The sequence below is a fragment of the Serinus canaria genome, chromosome 18, assembly GCF_022539315.1.
Source record: "Serinus canaria isolate serCan28SL12 chromosome 18, serCan2020, whole genome shotgun sequence".
NCBI lineage: Eukaryota > Metazoa > Chordata > Aves > Passeriformes > Fringillidae > Serinus > Serinus canaria.
Window position 1 is genome coordinate 5,246,736 of NC_066331.1, and position 24,841 is coordinate 5,271,576.

At 40.5% G+C, this 24,841-nt stretch overlaps 1 protein-coding gene across 1 annotated transcript in view; it reads left to right on the forward strand.

Annotated features, from left to right (window-relative positions):
• Positions 1-4,648: 4,648 nt before the first annotated feature.
• The window catches only part of CA10 (carbonic anhydrase 10), a 153,347-nt gene continuing 133,154 nt past the window's right edge, over positions 4,649-24,841 (forward strand). The window contains exons 1-3 of the mRNA XM_018918973.3: positions 4,649-4,768; positions 4,854-4,910; positions 5,652-6,150. Coding sequence (XP_018774518.1) covers positions 6,090-6,150 — 61 coding nt within the window. The 5' untranslated portion in view covers positions 4,649-4,768; positions 4,854-4,910; positions 5,652-6,089. The remainder of the gene's footprint in view (positions 4,769-4,853; positions 4,911-5,651; positions 6,151-24,841) is intronic.

Sequence of the window (24,841 nt, forward strand, 5' to 3'; positions counted from 1 at the left end):
CTAGGAAACCTACTGGGGTTTGTTGAGGAACTGCAGGATTGTATGACATTTTAAACACTTTTGTGACTGACTTCTCACAGAAAAACTAAATCACAGCATTTTACATTGGCTTTTTGAATTTGAAGAATGTTATTTCAGAAATACGTGATGTCCTAGCACTGTTTTTGAAGTTCAGACATGAAAAAGGGGAGTTGGACTGAAAATAAGTCTTTATGATATTGAATAGACTGACTCAAAGGAAAAACACATTGATTGACCTCATGGTTAAGTGTCAGTCATCTACCTTCTTCCTCTGTTGGGGGTGTTTTTAATTTTGAATAAATTGCATAATTATCTCTACCAGCAAAATGGAATTCCATCTTAGTTTTGATAAGGACTATCAATATGAGAAAAGAATTACTTTAATGCTCATTGGACAGATGGGTTCTTAGGGGGCTGTATTTTTATAACGATACAATAAATTTTTTATCAGTTTTCCTAGTGAGATCAGCATTATTTATAAGCACAGAAGACATCAGCAAATACAATCATGGCAGTAAAAAAATGTGGAACAGGAGCACTAGAAATGATGTGGCAACATTACCACTAAGTAGAGCCACATTTTCAGCAATTCACCAGTAGCTTTTCAATGGTGACTTTCTTAATCTCTGAACTAAGCATTTTTGTAATTTGAGTGGAGCTACCTAAAAGCTTAAAATGAGACATGTGACTAAGAGGGCTGAGCTCAGACACAGACAAAAAACTCAAAAGTTCTTCCATCATCCCTGCCATGGGGCCAGAAGCCCCTGGGTCAGGGGGGAATCAAGAAAGAGTGGGAACTGCTCCAGCTCTGCCAGCTCAATTGCTGGGAACATGCCAGAATCTTTAATCAACTTCAATAGAAGGCCCTTGCTGATGGGACTTATTTTAACAGCATTGAGCCAGGGAATGCACAGGAAAACTACAGTACCTGACTGGGGGAACCTTCAGCAGGGCAGGAGTGAGGAATGGCAACAACCTCTTCCAGTGACACAGGGGAAGCCACAGTTCAACCTATTTTGCCCAGAAGCTCCTCAGTTCAGAATAATTTCTTCAATTGATCTTTCCTGATCCAAGCTAATTTTGAGTCAGATGAGTCAAGCGCTGGCTCCTCTGAGCAGGTATGAACCTGTATTATGTTAGTATAAAAAACCTTGCAGCATGTGGAGTTACTAAGTACCTTTTAAACTCTGTTTACAGAGCTAAAAAGGTGTTTCTATGTAAATCTGGCCTGAAGAAACTTGGGTGTCCAGCTTGTAACTAATATATTGAATGCTTCTAAGCTGCCAGAAGTCCCAGTCAAAAATCTGATGAAGTAAAATCCTCACAACTGAACTACACTAACATGCTTCAGAAACCTGTCTGAATCCACTTTGCAGTCATTTTAACTTCCAGACAAGAGTAGTCAGTCCAATGACTCCAGTACAGCTTAAAGGTTGCCAAGATTAAGTTTAAGAAGTTTAGCCAACTGTATAAATAGAAATGGAATTCAAATAAGGACAGTAAATATCAACTCCCTTCATTTTAGTGAGCTACAGGAGTTTTGAATGGAAACACCTACAATTAAAAAAATGGGTTCTGCAGCCAGAATTTTTGTCTATTTGGAATGACCCTGCAATGTACACAGCAGAGTGAGGTTCTGCTCCTGACTCAAATACACCCTTCTATATTAAACCGTTTCCCTTGGGATCAAACAGACTATCAAACCGGCTTTCACTGCCAAATTCTGCGGTGAAAGCATGATCCAAACATCATCTCAGTCTGCAGAAATATTCCAATTGATTTCAGTGGGCTTTGGAACAGGACCATATTGGCATCTATTCAACTTTATTGAACTAAGTTTTCCTGTGGAGCTGCAGGAGCCAATATGGGCATAATGACTTCAAAACAAAGCATGAAGGCCACTGCCAGTCAAATCACATCACAGCGAGGAAGTGACAGCAAAATTAATTCATTATTATTTATCTAGATTTAAAAAAAACTCCAGTTTCCAAGTTCACTACTGTATTTTCAAGGTGAAGGAAACTTCCAAGTTGCCTTTGATCCTTCACAGATTTTTCAGTCTGAGTCATGAACTACTTATTTATCACAGGCAATTGAAACAATTGTAAGGTTTGCACGAGGATGATAAACTTACTGAAAACATGCACAAAATTTAATATATTTGGGGATTTTGGCTATCTGCTAGCAGCCAACATCAACTACCTAATTTTTTCTGCCACTAAACTCATATTAAAGTCCAACTGATCATCAGTAGGAATTAAACATGAGCTTGCCTTTAGGATTTGGCATTCTCTCATCACCAACTTAGTTCTTTACTGACCTAGTAATCAACGAAAGTGATCAGCTCATAACAGGGGGTTAGGCAGGTCTGTGGGTTCCTGCTGCTGCTCCCAGCAGTGACTCAGACAGAAGGATTTGTGCAGCTCTGTCTGCTAGGAACAGAGCCAGGTGTCCTGTCCTCGCAAAGGCAGTAGGGGTACACACCGGGTTCTCAGTTTAGATTGTTGGTCCATGGGGTCCTGGCTCCGACTGACTTTGTTATAGTCAGGGTGAGGAGTGACCGAGGTTCTCAGCGTCTCTGCCGGCTTCGGACCTCGCACCTGCTGTCCAAACACCACCCTGACCTCTCAATTCTGCTTTGGCTCGTCTCTTTGGGCTATTTTCCAGGATTTGGTGGGGTTCTTGTCCCAATGCAGTCTGGGTTTTGAGATAAATTTGCATGTTTCCTGAGATGCAAATTCCCCCTCCCTTCCCATGGTCTGGGGTGGGGGTTGTCATCCTCTTGGCAGCAGGCAAGGGTGGTACTGAAAAAGAGAATTCTCCACAACAGAGAGTTATACTCAACGATACTCAACAGGTGATTACAACATTTAACTAACAAAAGAACTCCTGGCCAGCAATCAGCTCCCAGCCAAACTCTAAACTTCTGCAGCTCCTTCTCTTAAAAAAACGGGTAACTCTTTTTTTACTCATAACAGTCAACACACCCTTTTACAACAGGTCATCTCACTTGCTTGAGACAGTTATTTCCCCACAGGTAATGCCATAATTTCAAGGAGACTAGTTTGGGAACAAGGACGACTATATAAATATAAAAGACAAGGTCTCTGTGGGGGTTTATTATGTTCTAGATTGGGATGTTATTGTAACAAATTATTTGTGAAATATTCACAGGCAAAACCATGGAAAACATTAATCTGTTTGAGTAAAGGAGTTTAGCAAACATCAATGGAAATCTTTACGGAGCATTTCTTAGGTGTGCTTCCATAGATCTAGACTAGAGATAGATTAATGCTACTCAAACCTTCTATGATTCCAGTAGAGGAGATATCAATCTCATTTTTAATACGGTCTAAAGAAGAGAATTGCAGAGAATACTTAAGTACTAAAATGACACTCAGCATTCTGCAAACCTGTCAGGGAAAGGATTTCCTCCTGCTGTACAGCCCCACTGTTTAACAAAAGTCCATCAATATATATGAGAATTCTTGTCCATAAACCTTGAATGACAATGCCTCATGTCTAGTCTCACTGTTCTCACTGGGCAGATAATAGCAATTAATTTGATAGAATCCTGAGTCTCTTTGTAATCCATAAGACGAGATGGAGTAAACGTCAGCAGAGACTGCTGCAGTGCAAAGAGCACTTGCACTACCCTGGAAACCAGCAAAATGAACACAAGCATCACACTGACTGCTAAGAACCAGAAGTCTAATTCTTCCTTTTAAAATAGTGATGATTTCGTCCCATCCATTTGCTCTGAAGCACTCAAGGATTTCTTGATCTACCACAATTAAATGCCATCAGATATATTTGAAGCCTGGGAGTTCCACACGTTTCTCAGAGACTATGGAAATAACGTAGCGCTCTAGTTTCTTCTCTTCAAGATGGTTTCCTTCCTCATTCAGAGATCCAGGCATCCTCCTTTTGCTAGAATCCACAGAAAGGTGCATTTTACAAGTATGCCCTTGTTTGCCTCAAGCATGCCGAGGTTTGAGGACTGTTTTCAACCCATTCTGCATGCACCCCCCGCTGGAGGGTTTGTAATATGACCTCTGCACACCTGCCAAGAGCTGGGAGATCAGTTTGATGCCCAAAGCATCTTTCTCCTTCCCCCTTCCCTCTGCCTTGCAGTGATCATCGAAGGCATCCGCAGTCGAAGCGGTTGCACCTTCTCACACCTGCTCTGAGCCCCTGTCCCCTCCCTTCTTCCACGACAGCCCGAGCTATCCCGCCGGGCGGCGCGGCCCGGGGCAGCCCGCGCACCACCGCAGCCCACGGCTCTCAGCCTCTGCCAGCGCTGCCTTGCCGTGCCCAATTCCCCCATCCGCAGCCAGGTCTCCCCGCGCCAGGTGCGCCCCTTTTTAATTTTTTATTTTTATTCCCTGGGGTAGCGGGGGAGAGCAAAATCAAATTGGCCGCACATTTAAACACAAGTGAGCAACATCCTCTGGAATGCAGAAGACATCGCTGCGAGCCGGGCGCCCGAGGGAGGTCGGGCGGACGTGCCTCCCCGTCCGCCCCCACTCCGGCCGGCCCGGTCCCGGCGCAGAGCGGCCTCGCCGTCGCCGCCCGCGCAGGCACCGCCTCCGCGGCGGAGCGCGCCCCGCAGCCCGCGCCCGTGCGCGCCGCCGCCCCAGCCCCGCCGTGCCGCTGCCGTTCGCTGCCCCCGCAGTACCGGCGGCAGCTCGGGGACATGGCGGAGTAGCCGTGGTCCGAGGAGCAGGAGGAGTTCCGAGCAGCTATGGTACTTCCCGACAGCTGAGGTGGAGGTAGGCGGTGGCAGCCGACGGCTCGCAGCTTGACCTCGATATTTGTTTTTGGGACTGCAGGCTGGAGCGGCACGTCCGATGAGCTGGGAGAGATAAGAACTAGGAGGATATCTGGGGGTAAGTGTGGGATTGCCCAAAACTGGAGCTTTTTTTTTTTTTTTTGCTTTTTTTTAGTTGGTTTTTTTTTTTTTTTTTTTTTTTTGTTGTTGTTTTTTTTTTTTTTTTTTTTTTTTTTAATTATTTTTAGGGGTTTTTTTGTGGCCGGGGGGAGGGAGGGGAAGCTATGCAGAACTGTTGTACCCGGGGAATGCTATCAGATATGCACTGCAGCGCAGGCACTTCGCTAACTCTCTCTTGGAGCCTCCTGGTGCCCTTCCGTCATCAGCCCGACAGAAGTTTGGGTCTGAATCTCTTTTCCTGCTTATTTAAATAAGTTTTAAAATCCCGGCGTCCTCAGCCAAGCCGCCGGGCGATGTGCACAAGCCGCGCTTGATGCGGACTCCGCACTTGTGCCGTTCCCAATGGGGGACACAAACACATACGCATACACACACACACACATACCCACATACACACACACACACACATCCCTCCTCCGCTGCCATACAGCAGCCCTCCTCCGCTGCCATACAGCCCCGTTCTCACTTGCGGGGGGCTGCGGGGGTGCATCCCGGTGCAGGGCGCTCGGTGCGCGGGGCAAGCCCGACCCCTGCAGTCGCGTGGCGGAGCCGCCGCTGCGCGCCGGGATTGCGGCGGGGCCGGGGCTGCGGGGCTGCGAAGCCGGGGCTGCGCGCTCCGAGCGCGCCTGGGATGGCTGGGCTTGCAGCCGGTATTAATCTCTTTCCTCTCATTCTGTAGCAGCAGCAACAGGAGGGGAATCCCCCTCCCTCTACCGCCTCCTCGCCCGGCATGTCGGCAGTTCCCCGCTGAGACGTGCAAAGAGTTTTGGGGTTAATTTGCGCCTGACCGCTCCTGGAATAGAGACTCCCCGGATATCGGATCTGTTGGGGTTTGTTGTCTACGTCGTGTTGGGAAATCTGGTGGAATTTTTTTCTCGCTCGAGGAGGAAGAGCCTGGTGTTGGCTGTTGGCTTCGTGGTCTTTTTTTGGAGGGCGAAGGAAGAGAAGGGATCTCACTTGAGCCGTGCGGAGAGAGAGCTCGGACATGTGTTGTCAGCACATCTGGGGAATACAGTCTGCAAGTCTGAAAGGAAATTTGCTGGGATCGTTCAAACTGCGATATTGATCTTTGTTATTTTTTTTCGCCGAGGGATGCACTTGGCATGAGAATCGGAGGATGGAAATTGTTTGGGAGGTGCTTTTTCTTCTGCAAGCGAATTTCATCGTCTGCATTTCAGGTATGCAGCAAGCACAGAAAGGGCAAGGGAGCAGGGCAGATACCATACAGGGTTCCCAGGTGTCCCCTTTTTAAGGGGCAAGAGGAACAGTTAAACCCAGGTCAAAACTGTAGTTGAAAAATCCATGAATTATGTACTGTGAGTGGGTTACGGCAGAAATTGACTCTCATCACTTCCCTCTCCCCCTTAATTCCAATACGTGTGTCTTAATTATCATTCATTGGTTGCAGTAGACAATATGGTGTACTGATAAAGGAGATGCTTTATAATTCCCAGTGTACCTGATTGTGATAATTATTTGCAATATTACCATGATCCCAGAATTTCATATCTCTTGAAGCTCTTAAACTTGGCTGATGTGCAGATCCTGAAGGGTTTGTGGTTTGTTGATGGAGTTGTCATGTTCTGGTGCCACAATTCAGGCTCTGCAAATGGAGGGATAACAGTAAAGTGTGTCTGCTTTTCAAATGAGCTTTACTGTGTCTGTGCTATGAAAATTAATTTTTTTCTTAAAAAAAAAAAAAGCCCTATTCACAGAGCCTCTATGCTGGCTGGGATTTACAGCTTTATTTTAAGCTTGCAAAGATTGGTCTCCCTTCAATATGTAGAAAGTCAGGTCATTTCAGTTGTCACCAGAGCTTGTCCAATTAATGAATAGGCATGGCTAGTTGCCTAGCATAAAGGATTTGAACAATTTATTCTTGGGGAAAACACTCTCTTTGACTGCAAAAGCCTTAGCTCTTGTGTTAATTTGTCATGTTGGTCATGCTAGAATAATTGCATTCCCAGAGGCAGAACTAGTGAGGTGGCCAGTTTTCTAGTTCAGGACACTTCAGGGAACCCCATGGGCGTGCAGGCTACCTGCATCTCCCACTGCTCCACTTCCCACAGCCTGCTTCTGCCCTCCAGCTATTGCATAAGTCCAGAAATGGGAAAACAAGCAGCACAAGCAAGGCGCTGCTGGAGGGAGATCCAGGGTCCTGGTGGCCATCTCAGTGTTCAGCCTGGATGTACGTAGGGAGAGACAGCTCCAAAGCTCTCCTAGGACCATGCAGAGATTGGCCTGTGCTGTGTCCCAGCCACAGCCCCCAGGCAGCAGCACCTGCAGCATCTCCTCTGGAAGCTGTGAGCCCCACTGCGCTTCCTGCAGCACCTCCTGATTTATTTACCCCTCCAGCCCCTGGGCTGGGCATGCATGAATATTGGGGGCTCAGCATCCCTGTTAATTTGTCCTGTCTGCACCTGCCCCAAAGCTCCTTTATTCCTGAGAAAATAACATCACTGTCAGCCCACAGTGTGCGTCAGCCTTCCTTTTATCCCCACAGACTGGCACCATCTGCCACCAGGCACCCGGGTGACACTGCCAGCACCCCAGGCTGACCTTCCACTTGTTCCCATTGGTACCATCAGAAAAATTCGCTCTCCCGCTTTTTAGAATGGCAAAACCTGCTGCCTCTTGTCACTGAAATCTCACACTTATCTATTTAGCTCAGTGGGATGTGCCACCTGTCCAGTGCTCCTCAAATTAGGTACTTTCTAATGTACCACAGTGAGAATAGCAAACTGCAGCTCACCACTCTCTTGGCCATTGTGACAGTAATATCCTGAGACAGAAAGAAGCTGTCCAATTCTGTGCAGCTACTTATGCCATGCATTTAGCTGTCAGCGTTCCTTGAGCTCCCACTCTGCTCTCCTTTCCTTTTCAGACAGGGGAGCCCACGCTTCTGAACCAGTGGGATCAGTCCTGCAGGGTCTCCCATCGCTCTCCATCTCCCTCTAGCACTAATACCTGATACTGTACACATACCATGTCTGCTTGCTTTTTCTGTTTCTTTCTTCTTTTTTTTTTTTTTTTTTTGGAAGGAATAAAGGGAGTAAGTGAATGGTGGGATGCTTCTGCCACATGGTTAAGGCTGTGGTTTCAGATAATTTTGACCACACAGAGGATGTATATATGCTTCAGTCTTGTTTTCTTTTTTTCTTTTTCCTGGGGATTTTGTGGTTTTTTTTTTTTTTTTCAGGAATCCTCACTATCTGTCATCTTAGTAAGAAGGATTAAGATCTGTAGATATCTGAGTGGAACTAATGCTCTGCATGTTGCCTCTGCCATCCTTTTTACACTGGGTTTTGTAGCAAATTATCTAGCTGTAATGTCTGGATAACAGTGCAAGTAGAAGATGTCATGAAGCCTGTTAAGGGATTGCCTCAGCACAGGACTGCAGATTGTATTTTAGCACTTCAGCACTGGTCATTCATTCAACATGTTACTTAAAAGACCCACTAGTTGAGTACTAGTGCTGCAAATTCCTGGAATGTGAATTAAGAAGTGTGGCAGTATTTTCTTTTTTTTTTTCATTCTTATTCATTCAGTTGTTTCAGCAGTGAAGACTTAAGACAGGTCTGCTGTACATGGATTTTTCCTGAACATTAGCAAATGCTTGATTCAGTGTCTGTTTAAACCTGTGATCTTCCTCCTGCTAATTCCAGTGGTTATTTGGATTAGGGCCTATTAGGGGCTACTCTTAAAGGGATAATGTCATTCACTGAATTGAACACTGTTAAATTCTTCAATCATTATTAATAAACTTAATAAACACAGGTTCAGTGTTATCTCTTTTGCTGTGTATTTATATAGCATTTAAGTGCAAATTATACTGAATGTAGCACTTGTGCCGTGTTTCTTATTTAGAATAACTAATGATGAAGGGTATACAGTTGGCTCTTTGGTGTCTTACATTCATGAATTTCTTGAAGACTTAGTATATGGAAAGTAATGTAATCTACTAAAAAGACATGTATATATATTTTCAAAATATTTTATACTAAAATTTTTTTATGAGTCAGTTACTTGTGTGTATGAGATTGATTGTTTTGGAAGAAATTATACTGAGATTTAGAAATTGTTGGGTTTGGTTTTTTTTTAATTACTGGCTCTTCCATGTGTTTGGGAAATAAATTATCTGTGAACTTTGGGAAAAATATTTTTATTTTCTTGGCATACTGAATTAAGGCTTCTGCTACTTGGAATTGCTTCTTTAAAAAGAGAATCATTTCCTTGTGCGTACAAATGTGAAATACAAACAGGCTGAAGGACCACAAAAATAATTTCTGTCCTTTAAACAGAAATGAAAGCCCTTGCTTTCCTTCAAAGTCATATTTAGTCCTTTGAGTTGTAGTTTCTGAGAAAAATAGTCATTATTTGTATTATGACTTTTGAGGTTTTGTCCTTTTAATGATACTGTTCAGCATAGAAGGAGCACAGAGAAAAGGAAGTGAAGATGTCCTGTAGACAGAATGCTGGAATAAGCCCTCACTAGATGTTGTTCCTTTGAAGATGCAGATACTCCTGGCACAGGAATTACACTGTTTACATACAAAGAAGATAGTAGTCGTTGTATGATGTCCAGAATTTCCTTACTGAGTAATAATACTACCAAATATGAACTAGCATCAGTGTTCTCAGGTGGCTGTCACCTTTGCTTACACAGTAATTTGTATGAGCCATAAGGAAGGTTTTTTTGTGAATTTAAATAATAGCAATCAATTTCAAGGAAAAAAACCTAGGAAGTTGTTTTCAAAACTTTGCAGGATTCTTGGTTAAATAAGAAAATGAAGTTGTTGTGTGAAGTTGTTAAGAAGATTTCCATGTGCATTTTCTGTTAATACATCAACAAAATGATTTTTAAAACCTGCATGGTCAACATATTTGTGCCTTCCTATAAACTGATATACTACCTCTTCTTGATTTGGCTTCTGGGAACTAATATGGATGAAAGCTGTCTTTGCTTATACTTATGTCTTATACTTGGAAGTATTTTCATCCTTTGCCATGCTGTCAAGGCACATGGTGCCAAATCCCTTTTATGATGCAACTTCTGTGGCCTATTTGGCAGCACACAAGTGCCATAAATCGTGTATGGTGAACAGCTGAGATGGTGTAAAAAACCCTTCATCTCTCCAGGAATTCCACTGTGTATTGAGCATCTGATATGACATCTCCTGGCACTGAGGACTAGAGGTGGATTTGGAGCACAATCGCTCCTTATTTTCTGTCTTGCAGATTCTGCAGTCTCTGAGCTCTTATTACCTGGCATAACACAGAGATGCCCTATAGGAACTCTAAATTATGCCAGGGCTGAATTACCTGTGGAATCATGGTTTGTAAAGTCTGATAACTCTTCTTCTCATAGCATTATATAACCTGAGATAATTCAAACAGAAGTATACTTGTAGACAAGAAGAATATCAAACCTCTGATCTTCAACATTAGAACAGTGAATGGTTCATTGTATTAGGACAAAAATGTTGAAACCGTGTTAATTATCCTCAAATAGTGTCACAGAAATAGCTTTTTCTGTCACTTTTTAAAGTAATATATGTAATATTCTAGGGGAAGGAATTATTCATATCACATACATACATATATATACACACACATATATGAAATTGAGCACTAGGCATAAAGGAAGGTGTAACATGTATTGGGTTTCTGCTAACTAAGAATTTTACCTATTGCAGTATTTTTTCCTGCTTTAATACCCTCTCTAGAGCCTCATGTCTGTGGGTAAACCTTCATGCCTGTGTGGAGTTTGTTGATGATACTGAAAATCCACATGGATTCAGTCTGTCTGCTCACATTCACAGAATAGAGGGACCATAGGTTGGATCCAGAGACTCTCAGTTCCTCAGCTCTGGAATGCATTCTCACTTTACTGATTTTTTTCTCCACTTTCTCAAAAGGTGTGAAGATGTTTCTGCTTGAAAATTCTATGAAAATAGCCTTTGTAGTCCTCTGTAAATGTCTGCTTTTACCTATTTTTTGTTCATATCTTTTATTTTTTATCATTTTATTTATTTTTATTGTTAGTTTTACAACTAGAGCGTGACCAGATAGGCACTAAAATGCTGGAACAACTCACATATTTTTAGTTTATGTTCAGGTAGTAGAAAGGAATGTTTATGAACAGTTTTTGCGCATATTTTGCTGAGCTATTTTCCATCCAATAATGTGGTGGAAAGAAGCTGGTTATTGTTGCTATTCTTTTCCAAGTCAGCGATGTAGATACCCAGTTTTCAGACCTCTTCACTTTGTTGTGTTGCCTCATTGTAATCCAATTGAACTAGATACCAAGCCTCCAAGATAAAATTATTAGAATAAGGAATCAAACCCCACTCAAATTAAGTGCTCTCAATTTAAGGATGCTCTTTAAAATGCAACTGAGGCTATCAGGAAGTTTTGCCCTTGACATTTTTGGAAAGTTCTCAGTTTTTAATTCTTCAACAACTAGATTTTAAATATAGCAAGGATTGAAATGGGTTTCCATTTGCATTTTGAATATTCTTTGCATATGAATGAACAAGGAATTCCTGCTTTCTCTAAAAGATTGGTTTTTTCTCTGTTGCTGTTGGTCAAAGTATCACTTTCTTTCTTGGTTGAAAGGTGGTAATTCAGCTGAGGAGGAAGTTGCTGTTTTCATGTTGCTGATTGTTTATGACTAAACTTAACATGGCAAAGACTGAAGGGGATGATTGGCCCATCTGGGCTGTTAATAGAGAACTATATAAAACTGTTCCATCATTACCTCATTACCAGCTCAAGCAGCAGACACAACTAGATGACAGTCAGTTATGGACAATACTGAAATACTGTGATAAATGTTATTTTGCTCCTGTCTTATTTTTATCTTTTCTGCACACCATGTTGGGAGGAATAGGAAATAGGGATCAAATTGTAATTGACTTGTTTGGAGGCAACACTGTGCAATGGGACTGCATGTCCACTGTAATGCAATCAGAAAGTACAATTAGCAAAAAAAAAATTGCACAGTGGTAAATGAATTGAAACATTATTTGTAAATAAATGGGAGATAATTTTTTTCAAAGGATAATAATCTGGCATTTGAGAGAGGGCAGGCTTTACAGCCAAACCTATTTATAGTTGAATTCAAAGTAGTAGAGTATTTTATTGCTGGTTTTAACCATTGATAGTTTAAAAGCTGCCAAGAGTCTTTTAATGGAGTTTCTTGGAGATAAAATTGTAAGTTATTATTGTCTTGAAAATAAAGGGCTGAAACAGGGTAGACCTATATCCTGTGTGGTGCCATTCTGATGATGTAGTGCCTCATTCATGCTCATGGGTGTTGGTAAGTGCAAACTTGCAATTTGCCAATATGGCAGAATTTGTTGTGTAGTGCTTAGCAGGTGACAGTTGTGGTAAAGGTAACCTATATTTACATCCACCCTAAAAGTCCTTGCAACTCCCAAAAATGTTATAAAGGGCTTTGGTGCTACTGAGACTTGGGCCTTAAAAATTGCAAAAATTGAACTGTCGACAACAAGAAAAGCTTTAGATGGCAGTTGTCTGTTTTCCTGTAGACCACCAGGTACAGCCCCTCAGGATCACAGCCCTAAAATACTTAATTTACTTTTACTCATCTTGGAAAATGGACATTGATCCGTTTCTACATATATTGAATTCTGAAATCAGTGGTCAGAACTAAAATACTTTCATTGTCAGATGTATGTTTCCACATGAAAACATTTCTGCTTTGAATTAATGAATCTGTAACATTTGTATTTCTGTAGTAAAAACAGCATTAAACTTAAATGCCCCAGAGTTTTTAACTTTTCTGATATTGTTGCCAGAAAAATACCACAGCAGCTGTAAGCCACAAATAACTAATTAGGATGTACTTTTTAGAAAAGTACTAAAATAAGTATATGGTCTTCTTTCCTCCGGTTATCATTAGTCCTTAACTTGGTCAAGCTTTAAGTATGGAATAGAAAGAATTGTGCACTGAGTCGACCAAAGTGGCTTCTAAGCACATGCATGGGGGAGGCAGCTAAGCAACGTTATCCTTTTTTTCTTCCCCTCTAAATGTGTTGACATCTCTATGTTTTGGAAATAGCACTTGAGTAGATGAATTTAGAGGGAAACATGGTTTCTGAAAAATCATCCTCTTGTCATTTTTGTGGGTTGTTTCCAATTTAAGTTCCTTCCTGCTGTTAACTACTATACAGCCGTGTTCTGCTTCAGGAATAATCCTAAGAGGATTTTTTGCTTTGCCAGCAGGACTCCTATGGATTATTAATGCTAAAAGAAAAAGATAATGAGTGCCAGTGAAGGGTCTTTTTTACGTGTGACCATGGAAAACAAGTGTTTGAAGTGATGTTGAAGTGGCTATGTCCCCCAGCAAACCCTACCATTCCCAGTAGGATGGTGTTTGGGTAGCTAAGGGAGCAGGTCAGGAAGGGTTTCTGCTGCCACAGCTGAAGTTTCTTTAGCAATTTGACATTCTTGGGCTGCTAGAAAAAGCATTAACTTTCATTTGCCATCATGGCAGAGAAAAGAAACTTCAGGAAAGAGGCGGTGCTAAAAATGTATACCTGCTGGTAAAAAAGGATCACAGTAGTGTTCCTGGGAGTGAAATTTTATGCAGAACGAGCTCTTTGTTTCCACATCAGTGGAATGCCACATGACTTGGAGTTGAGGCTGCTATTTCCCACATGGGAAGTGACAATTATGGAAGGAAAGGGCTGCTGCTGCTGGAAGGGAAAAGTATTTGAGTGACCCTATGATTGTCCCCACTGCTGAAAAGAAAAGGAGTTTAACTGACCCTATGCTGGTCTTAATCCTACTTCTGGGGTGTGTGTAAATACTTACTGATAGGAGAGTTCTCTGAAAAGGACTGCTTGTCTTGGTTTTTCTAAGAATGAATGGTATGAATAAAAGAGCTGTGCATTACATTTCAGTTAAAAAAAATTTAAAATAGTTTTGGTGTCAGAACTTGGAGCAGTTTGCAGGGAATACACAGTGTTGGCCACACTTTCACAGATGGAGAAGTTGAGGTAAAATGTCACGTGGAAACTCAGTCAGCAAGACCTTAAGTAGTTGCAGTCCATTTTCACTCTCATTTCTGCCTTGAAACACAAGCATTGCCCTTAGCCTGTGTTTCTGGTCAGGGTGTGGGGCTGGATCCCCTCATTGAGTGCAGAGTCACAGAAGGGCCCTAGTGTGTCCCCTCACGGGCTGGATCCTCCTTCTCTCTTTGCCTTTTTACTGCAAGGTGTTTTTTCTCCTCATCATACATGCAGTGAAGTTATTGTGAGAAACAGTTATGGTATACATAAGAATTAAATCAGTTGGAATTAAATTGGTTTCCAGGAGTTCGCATGATATTAAGGAAAAAATCAGATCCAGACAAGGTTCCTCCATAAATGTGTGTTATTTAAATTCTGTTTAAATTACTAAGATTCACTCTGTTGGCCTTTTTCTGCTTCTATTTGGGCTGTGAGTAACGAGTGGGTTCCTCCAAGTGCAGCACTTTGCTGCCTCGTGTTTCACATCCCCTCAATGTGGGTGTAGGTGACAACACACAGTAAAGGGCACCAGAGATTTTGGTCCTAAATTTTCTCTCTGAAATTTGCTTTCAGCAGCCCAACAGGTTCCTTTCTGTACTGCTGGAATTCTTGGATATACTGTGAACACGTATGTGAATTTGTTTTGAGGGTGAAACCTCACCCTAGGGCATTTTGCCCATCATGTCTAATTCCTCCCTTTTTTTATTTTGCATTATAATCACCTGGATTCAACATTTGTGGTGTTTTGGGATATTTTTTTTTCCACATTCATATTTATAAGCATTATCTTATTGTCATACTGGTTTTTGTACCTGCTAGAAAATGAAGTAATCTGTAAGGACTCCACAGTCTCCTCTCGCTTGCCCAGACAATCCTGACCGTACTGTGGGGCAGTAATTCCAACTGGAATTTCAAGTTATCTGCAGATGCATAAGTTTTTATCTTCAGTAGCCCCTCCTAGCACTCTCTTCAAATTGTTAACAATTCATCTGTGCCAGTCTGTAATTGTGCCTTTGCTCTAGAGTCACATGTATTTAGCTCACTGTGAAACAGGATGGAAAATACAGTAATAAATAATATTGTTTATTTTATTTGGTAGCATAAGTATAAAAGCTGAAAACTGAGTCATCCTCTTTACATTTTATTTTGATACATAACAGCCAGATTCAGCAAAATGCAAAACTTAAAAGACCTGCTTAAGTGTTCTGCTGAATCTGAGTCTTAACATGTAATTGTATAAGACAACTTAGATTAAGGATGTGCTGAAGTGCTTTGCTGAAGCAAGGAGTAGCAGTGGTATACTACATGAATAATACAAAATCTTAGGAAAAGCCCAGCTAAGATGAGCAAAAGTTTTCATAATCTCTCTTTATAGGGTTGTATAGAAAATAGGTTTTTATCTTGGTAAAATAATCTCGGTTCTTATGTGGTAAAGCAAAGATGCAGGCTTTTCTACGGTGATGAACATAGCAAGAGAAACTGTACAATCAGAATTCATATAAACTGGATTGTATTTTGTTAGTTCTCACTGTATGGATGCCCTGAAAGAAACAAACACCATCTTCCACAATAGTAAACACAAACCAGAAGACTAAAAAGTGGAATTACAAGAGGTAAATTGTAATATGCAATGGTTTTATATGTGAGTTTCAGTTCCACTTTCTTCCCAGCATAGATTTTAATTTTCCCTTGATTTGACCTCAAGTCCTGTTATAAAGAGGACATTCAATGGAATGGGAACTGACCTGTGGACCAGGTGGTACCTCCAGAGAAGTTTGGGACACCTCACACTAGTTCTGTGCAAGCAGCTGGCAGAGTTTAGATTGGATAAGCAGAGTTTAGTCAGACTGAGAGAAAACTGTTTGGGGGTAAAATGTAAAATACTTGAGGGTCTGTTCCTCTGTCTGGGACCAAGCAAGGCAAACCTGTCCTCTCTACTGCTCGTGGCACATTCAGTCTGTGTCAGCAGAAAAGTTTCTCATATTTTAAGTGAGGTAAGGCTCTTTTATAGTATTATGAATACATTTCTACCACACACAAAAAAGTTGTGTACTATTTACAAAAACAGCTGGACATCTCTGCAATACATTTACATCATATTTATGTATTTGGATTATATCTACTAAAAGGCACAGAGCTTGCAGATTTTCTCCTTTCTCTCCTCCAGCCCTTGTCCTACTTTGGTGCTACTTAATGCTTCACAAACAGCAGCAAGTAACTCTCAGAACCTTTTTAGTTCCCTGCTCTATGTAACTGAGACCTTCTGTGTCTGCTGTATTTTTATGTTTTTAAAAATTTATTTACTTTGCAGTAATAAGAGTGTTTCTTACTACAAGGTAGTCAGCATCTTACTTTTAATGCTCCTGAAAAGGAACCTGTGGCTCATATTTCAGGCCACAGGAAGCAACAGCTGAATTCTAATCCTTTTTGCAAGATGTCTCTTTCAGTGGCTTCTTTACTGATATCCTGATAACTGTTGTGGAGGACTAAATGATGAAATGTGTCTGAATCGCTTAATATTGTCACATTACTGGTAATTTGAGAACTGATTCTAGTCACTGAATAGTCCAGAAGTTAATGCCTTTGAAATAAATAATTCTTATATTTAAAACCAGAGTATATGATGTAATACTACTGCATTATTTTTAAAACTCGAATTTTTTGGATGTAACTTTAACTGATATTATATAAACTGTACAGAAATAATCTCCTGGCATTTGCCTAGGATGACAGTCATCAATTCCTACATGTTTATTTAAAATCTTGTGTAGAAAATGAGTATTTATTTTGACAATTTTGTGTTGTATATTTTTACTGGAAAGAAAGAAATCTTTGCTAATGTAGGCTGAAATGAAATGCAAAATAAAATCTTCAAAATCAGCTGTTAATTCCAGGAGGTAGTGTGCAGAGGAATTACTCTACCATAAATGTTTGTCTAGAGCTTAGTTAAACATTAAGCAGAGGTCCCTTGGTAAATAGTCCCACTGGAAAAGTGCTGTGACCTCTGCAGTGGGGATGAAGGTATGGGAGAGGACCTGGCTCAGGAGCTTTACTAGTCACGTGTCAGAATGATTTTCAATCACTTTGGTTATTGCTGGATTAAAATTGAGGCTGCAGAGATTAATGGTCTGTTGTTACTAATCCATTAAGCCTCTGTTCCTAGATCTTTTAAATTGACTGAACCTATAGATTGTTAAGTAACTGAGAAATATGGATTTGTAACGGTTTTAACTGTCTTTCTTCATGTTTGGTGTTAGCAGTATCTTATTATTTATTGCTCTTTGAGACTGATCTTGGCTATTCTTGAATGGAAGTGAACTTTTTGCTTTTTTATTTCCCCCATTCTATAACACAGTAAGAGTGTGTGCCATTTCTAATAAATGTGGATGAAGAAAGTGTTACATTGTTTAGATATGAGCTGGCATTAGTAGAAGCTAAAATAAGAAGTTCAGAAATTAAATGTTGGTTTTACTTTGTGGTACAACTCTCCCTAACTGTTAAAACAGTCCCTATGTCCCTTCAGTATGTCTGCCATTTAACAGGAGTGGTTGTCACCACAGGTGGGTTTTACTGACATTTGAGGATGTGGCCAAAGTCAAAATGGCTGTTCAAGCTTTTGCAGAATTAGGTTTTCCAAACTAGCAGAGTATTTGGAGTGTCAGGGCCCAGGGCTTTTAGCAGATATCTAGCACAGTGAGACAGAATGTCTGGACTTATTTTCAGTACTTAATTTCTGTGCATGTATAAAAAAAAAATCTCCATGTAAAAAACAATGTACAAATTTTTAAAAACACCAAAGAGGAAAAAAGTAATGAAACAAGTAATCTGTCTACTGAGATATGAGGTAATTTTGGACACTACAGTGGAGTGGTTTAGGGTTTCAGCAGGGGTCTGTAAATAAAAGTTTTAATAGGTCTTCATCAATACAGTATGAGTCAGACAAAAGTTAGGGCAGAGGGAATAGACTGTGGAAGTAACCAGACTGGTTGTGGCTGGGAGAGTTTGAGGGCCATTTAATCTGTCTTTGCATGGGGCAGGGAGAAGGATGGAGTGCCTTGTGTGTGTGTTTTGGACTTTATTTACCACCTCTATATGAAAGACTGAGAATTGGAATTTTTTTTGGCTTTCGTGTGTTTGCAGTTTGGTGCCATGCCCCATGCTAAAAATAAAATTAAAGAAAGAAGAAATTGATTTTTAGTTCTAGAAGAATGCAAAATACAGTCTTTCTAAAATTATTTCCTTTGATAAAAGGAGCTTAGTACCTGGTGCCTGGCAGAGTGGTGTGGGCATACACAATGTCTGTGTGACATATAGAAGGGGTGTTTTATTTTTGTTTTGACTGAATAAATAATGTCAGTTGAAACAACAAGGTTTGGTGTTTAAATAAAGTTCAATGTGTCTCCTTAATAGGAAACACAGTTGAATTATCACCTAATTATATCTTGCTCTGAATGTGCTTTTGTTTCCTCTCTTTCTGTGATGAAACAAGCAATGGTTTTTTGCCTTTGCTTTCTCTGCAGAAGTTATGAAACAGAAGTATAGTTTTGTGTCTTAACTGCACTTGGAATAATCTGTTTGGAAAATGGAAGTAATCTCTTTGTAACTTGCATAAATTAATAAATCATTAAAATCTAAAAAATAATACTGAAAAATAATGTATTTCTGATTCAAATGGTCAGTATTTAGTAAAATTTGATGATTATTAAATTGCTACGAATGTATTCTACATCTTTATACTAGCATACAGCAAGGTAATGTGCCTTTATCATTATAATTGACTTAAACTCTGCCAGGGAATTCCTGGGATTAAAATAAACCCTTTATCTCATGCAACCATCTTTGTTTCTGAACCCTGGTGACTTGGCTTATTCTTTTGCCTTCTGGTTATCTCAGTTAATAGTATGTCTTGATTAAGGATTGCAAGGCGCTTTTACATCTGTTCTTGTCACAAAGCTTTGTAGGATAAAGTAGGCCAAAGATACCTCACCATGCAAACTATGGACCTCCAGTTATGTCTTTCCTTACAGATTTAATATTGTGTCCAAATAAACCTGGGACTGTGGAAGTAAACCCAAAGCCCTTAAATGAATTTCTGGCAAGCTTTCTTGATGAAGAAGAAATTAATAATAAAAGACTGAAATGTATATGACTGGATGAAGAAAATGAAGGTTTTGTCCTATCAGTGATGAAGAAATACTGTATTGCCTTTTTGTATTGGCAATACTTTATGTAAATCAGCATAACTCAAAAAAGCTGTTATCGTTCATTAACAAAGTAGTGAGCCCAGAGTTTGGATCCTGCAGGTTCAGGTCTGAGGATGTGGCATTTTTCCAGGCATTTTGGTGAGCCTCATATGCTCACTAGCTCTGTTAACCTGAATGTTTATGGCCTGGTTAAATCCAGGTTCAAGACTGACTTAAATATTGTAACTCTTGCAAATTAAAATGTAATCTGCTCATTTTTGGGAATTTGTTTTTATAGCAGTCATACATAGAAAACCCGATTATTGATGGTCCATTTTTCTAGAGCTTCTGCTATGTTGTGCAATTATGGTATTCCTGGTTTTTTTCTCAGTTGCTCTTAGAGGCAATATTAACAGATGGTAGGCATTGCTCATTAAATCTGCATCTACACCTCTCCAAGAACTGCAAAAGATGTTGGGAAACAGACTATGTTACTGTAGTGATTGCTTAGAAGCCTGAAAATCACTGTGCTATTCCTACACAGTTTTCACTATCAGTTGATTTTGAGGTGTTGCTATAGACTATGAATACATTGATTCTAACTTAGCCAGGTATGTATATCCATCTCCCTCATTTTTTCCTTCTGCATCTGAAATGTATTTCCATTTTCCTGGTGGCCACTAGAAGTGATTCTGCTCTCAAATCAGCCCTTTCTAAAATAGCCTTTTCTAAAATAGCCTTTTCTAGTGCTTTTTTCATTGGGGTATTAACATGCTATTTTAAACACCTTTTCTAATTCTCTTCAACAATGCAGAAATGGTGAGCCCCTAAATATGGGGCCCTGATATGAGATCCATACTGCCACTTAGAACTAAACAACTCTGTGAAAGGGATCATTAAACTCATCATAGACATCTTCTAAAAAAACCCTGTTTTGAGACAGTCCACTTCCCTAACTGCTTTTGGTTCTGGTCCTAAATAGTTAGGAATTGGATTGGTAGCTCCCAAAGGAAAAGACAATCTCTTTGTCTGAAGAGTCACAGAAAGAGAGATGTAGAGGCCCTAACTGTTCAGTCATCAAATCTTGATAATTTTTTTAAAACCTTTAACTTAGAGCACAGAAGCTGCCAGAATACTTGAAGACAGAATTGTTAATAACTTATATGCTGAAGTTCTTCACTGTGTTGCTGTTGACCTTTGAAGAGTCTGACTGCTTACTGAGATTATTTCATTAGTATTTGCACATTGACTTCCTGCCAAAAAGTCAATCTGTTTTTCCTTTGCATGGTTTTGTTATTTTGAAGGTCTTCAGCTGTGGAATAAAATCGACTGTGTAAGAAAGAGCTGACAGAATCGGATCCTTGCCAGTAAAAGCCTTCCCAGGTACAGCTCTGGTGGGGCTGAAATATTACAAGTGTTTTATGTGGCCTCCTTTCCCTTGTGCCTTACCTAACATCCCTGTTGCTGAAGAAAGGCAACAGTTGGTTTTAGTTCCCACTGTCCCCAAGAGAATCTTCTGCTTGCTATCTACAGGGTAGAATTTATTTGAACTTGGGACCTTGACTTTTGTTCTTTTTTCAGCCTCAAAACAGTTTTTTTTTTTAAAGATGTCTATGATGAGCTTAATGATCCCTCTCATAGAGTTGTTTAGTTATAAGTGACATTATAGACCTCGTGTTATATTTAGGTGCTCAGAATTTGTGCATTGTTGAAGACAATTAGATAAGGAGTTTAAAATGACATGTTAATATCCCAATGAAAAAAGCACTAGAAAAGGCTGTTTCAGAAAGAGCTGATTTCAATTCATTTCATGTAAAACAAAATATGAGGAATATGGATGTACGTCATCTCTTCTTTTTATTCTCTTTCCATGGTTTCCTCCCCAAAAGGAGAGGAAGGTCAGAATGTCACCTGAAAGATCAGGATGGAGCTATGAACTTCCCATAGGCAGTTCAAAATGTCTGAAACGTGAATGTCCTGTTTATTGAGCCTACAGGGCTAGGATCAATTTTATTTATGATAGACAGAAATTGATGATCCTGTCAAATATTTGGAGCCTAGAGGATGAAGGTAGGTTTTATAACTCACCGTTAGGCCCTGGGTTCCATCCTTTAGTCTCCTGGCAAGGCCTGCACTCCACAAGGGATGCACTGAAGTAATTCTCATGTTCCAGTCCAATGAAGTAAACAAACAGCTGCAATCTGCAAATGTTGCAGAATCAGGATGACTTTCAAGGAGAGCCCAATTAGAAGCATATGAGGGCAGCCTGGCCTGTCTCCCTGGAATAGCGCATGCTTGACTGTGGGTATTCATCTGGTGCCTGACAGGGTAGAACTGAATGGTAGAATACCATTCAGATGGTAGAATACCATTTAGGCTGTAGTAGCATCCAAAAGCTCCTCATAATTGGAGCTTTTGGATGCTACTACAGCCTAAATGGTATTCTGCACAGTGAGTCAGCATAGCTCCACTGATCTTTCTAAACATACACCTGAGTTGTCCTAGCTAGAGACTGTGGATGCCATGGGACAGGAGAGAGAAATGGCAAGCGTTTCTCACAGCGGCTTGAGAGAAGTTTTAGGGAGCTGGAAAGATGTGATAACCTTTGACTATAAACAATTTGCAGGTGCTGTTTTCCTACTTTAATTTTTCTGTTCCTCTCAAGGATAGTGTGTGAGAAAGATGCTTTTGTTAGCCAATAGAATAGAATCTATCGTACCACTCTATAAAAACCGCGTGTTTCTTTTCAATGAAGTCTTTCTTCGCCTTTGCTACGATCCTGCCTCTCGCCTGTTTCTGCCCCAACCCCGGCGCACAAGTGACAGGAGACTGCCTCTTCCTAGAGATGATAGTAGTAAAGATTATTGTTCTATTATTCCTAGGTTAATGCAGCAGAAGCTCTGGCTCAGGAGATTCCTAAACCTCTACCTGTTATGACAGGAAGGTTTAAAATGAAGGATCTCTCTTTGCTGCCTATTTCTGTGTTCTTTTCGCCAACATTTTGCTGCTTATTATTGCAGTTCCCAAACTTGTTTCCACCTGAATCCAGGGCGTGGGATAACTGGAGGTGGAGAAGCTTTGAAGAAAAAAAGCTGGAAAAGCCAGTGCTCAGCTCAATACCTGTGTCCCCTGGTTCTGTCCATGCTCCCCGAATGTCCTTTCATGGCTGTAACTGCCAGTCAAGGGACTCACTTCCCCAGGCGTATCCCCTCTCCTACTCCCAGGAGCTCTTCAGTAACCCACTCTTAAAGGAAGCACTTGTGTCTCATCTCCTGGGTTTTTCCCAGGTTGCTTGATCTCATCTGCTGTTGTTCTTTCATGTAAATCAGATTCACATTTATTATGGTTGCAAATATTATGCCCATGAATGCATACCACATCACACACATGCATAGATTTGCATATATGAGTGTGATAAAAATGGAGTCAGCATCTGAGGGAAACAGATTTCCTTGGTAAGCTCAAAATAAGTTCCAAAGCCTACTTCTTATCAAATGAAGGGCTTTAGGCTAGATTTTGGGATCTGCTGTAACTAGGAATGGCTGGGTGAACACAGTTGTGCTGGGGTGGGCAGATGAGCAGACACCCGCTGTGGAGGACATTGTGCCCCAATGAGAAGCTATAGAATGGTGGAAGCAGAAAAAGGGGAGAAAATTAGTTTGAGAAAGTAGTGAGGTGAAGGACAAAGACTGGAAGGATCTAATTTTGTAATCATTTGGTAGGCACTAAATCAGGCTATTTGGTAAAGGGTTTTCTTTTAAATTTTCTTTAAAAATAGAGGAGAAGCAAGCGTGGAATTTGTGCATCTTCACAACTGAAGTTATCTTAAAGCTTTCGAAATTCCATTGCAAAGGTTGTGTGGAATAAGACATTAATTGAGCACATTATTGTTTTAATGCAGAGGTTGTGGGATGCAGTGAATGAAGCAAGGGATTGCAGGAAAAGGAAAGGATAGTCAGAAAGGAATTTAAGGCTTATCTAGAGAATAGAATTTTATCACTGTCTCTGGCAGAATTTGTGTTGCTTGGCAACATACTTAAACCAAATTTTTTGACAGTGGTCACTAATTGTGTGTTCCTAGTTTCCTCCAAGGTCTGATTTGGAGAAGTACTGAGTATTTACAGCTGAAACAGGTCAATGGGAGAAATATTTTATACATATCAAATGATCTGCAAGTCTAAATCCTGTAAAAATGTTCATTGGGGCTATCAATTGTCTATGAAAAGGTAGAGAATCTTTCTCTGACTCTGGCTTTTATTTGCACATTTGAATAAAAGGGACACCACCTCTTCAGAAACATTCTGGGAATGAAACTGAAACATATTGGGAGTTTGAATGGTGTGCTAAAAATCCATTACACTTGCACCTTGATGTGCCAGGAAGTCTGGCTGACATGGCCTTTCATGGCACTGCTGGTTGGCTTCAATTAATGACCCTTTGTTGGTTTTCTTCAGCACTGGAGGTCTCAGCAGTAGCCTTTTCTCTCTAAGCTCAATCCTGAGTGACAAGGTGAGGGGAAAAAACATCAAATAGCTATCTTAAGGAAAGCATAAAACAAAGCCAGTCCCGTCCTTTTACTCAACTTTTCTACTTCCAACTACGAACCTCAGCTGAAGTTCTAACAGATCATCTGACCTAGGAAGCATAAGGTTCTTCATAATTGTTGGGTACAGATATGGGTTCAGATCATGTTCTGTTGAAGTCATTGTGGATTTGACCAGATGCAGTAGAGGAGAAAGAAGATCAGACCCTTAACAAGACACCTTTTGTGTCCTGCTCAGCAGATATATCACAGCCTTTTAAGAAGAGCAGTCTTCTTGTTCACTGTGGTTTAGAATAAAAGTTGGGAACCTTTTCCGTCATGAAGTCCAGACAGGTCTTTTTGATACCTTTTTTAGAGGAAAGAGCAAACACTAAAATTCATCTCATTTTTGTCATGTTACTGTAGGATACTGTTAATGTATCTATGACTGTGGACCATATATAACTTAGGGGCTTCATCCAGCCCCTAAAATACTGATTAATTGGTGTATTGAGGATCACAGACCATCCAGCTCTACCAATGCATGGAAAAGTATTAACAAATTTCTGTGTTAGCCTTTTATAAAAGGATACCAGCATGTGTGGGAGATAAGTAAAACGTCCTGTTCTCATCCATTAGGAATGACTGTGGTTCTTACTTCAAAACCTGGAGAAATGTAAGCTATTAAAGCAGTACTTTCTATTTTTCTATACCTTTTAGTCTAATACCTCAAAATATTTTCTACTACTCATTATACAGAAATAAAGAGATGCTGCTGTTCAGGGTGTAAAAACCTCTCTGGGTAGGTCAGACACAGCTGACTCACAGTTCACTGCCAAATCAGGATGGTCATGCTTTGCGCTGCATTTCACAGAGATAATTGCCTAGACAAACTATGAAGTAATGAAAAAACTGCCTTGAGGGTCTGGAGGCTCACAGGTCCAAATCTTGTATTATTCTTAATGCAGATTTATGTGAGGCAGGGCAGCTTGGAGCTAGCTGATACTCAAAATAGGGTGAATTATGCCAGTTTTTATTACATTACTTAAACTCAATACAGATGTCTCTGTTAACATTTTAAGTGGATTCTGACCTCATTTATGCTGATTTATGGTTGAAATTGTGT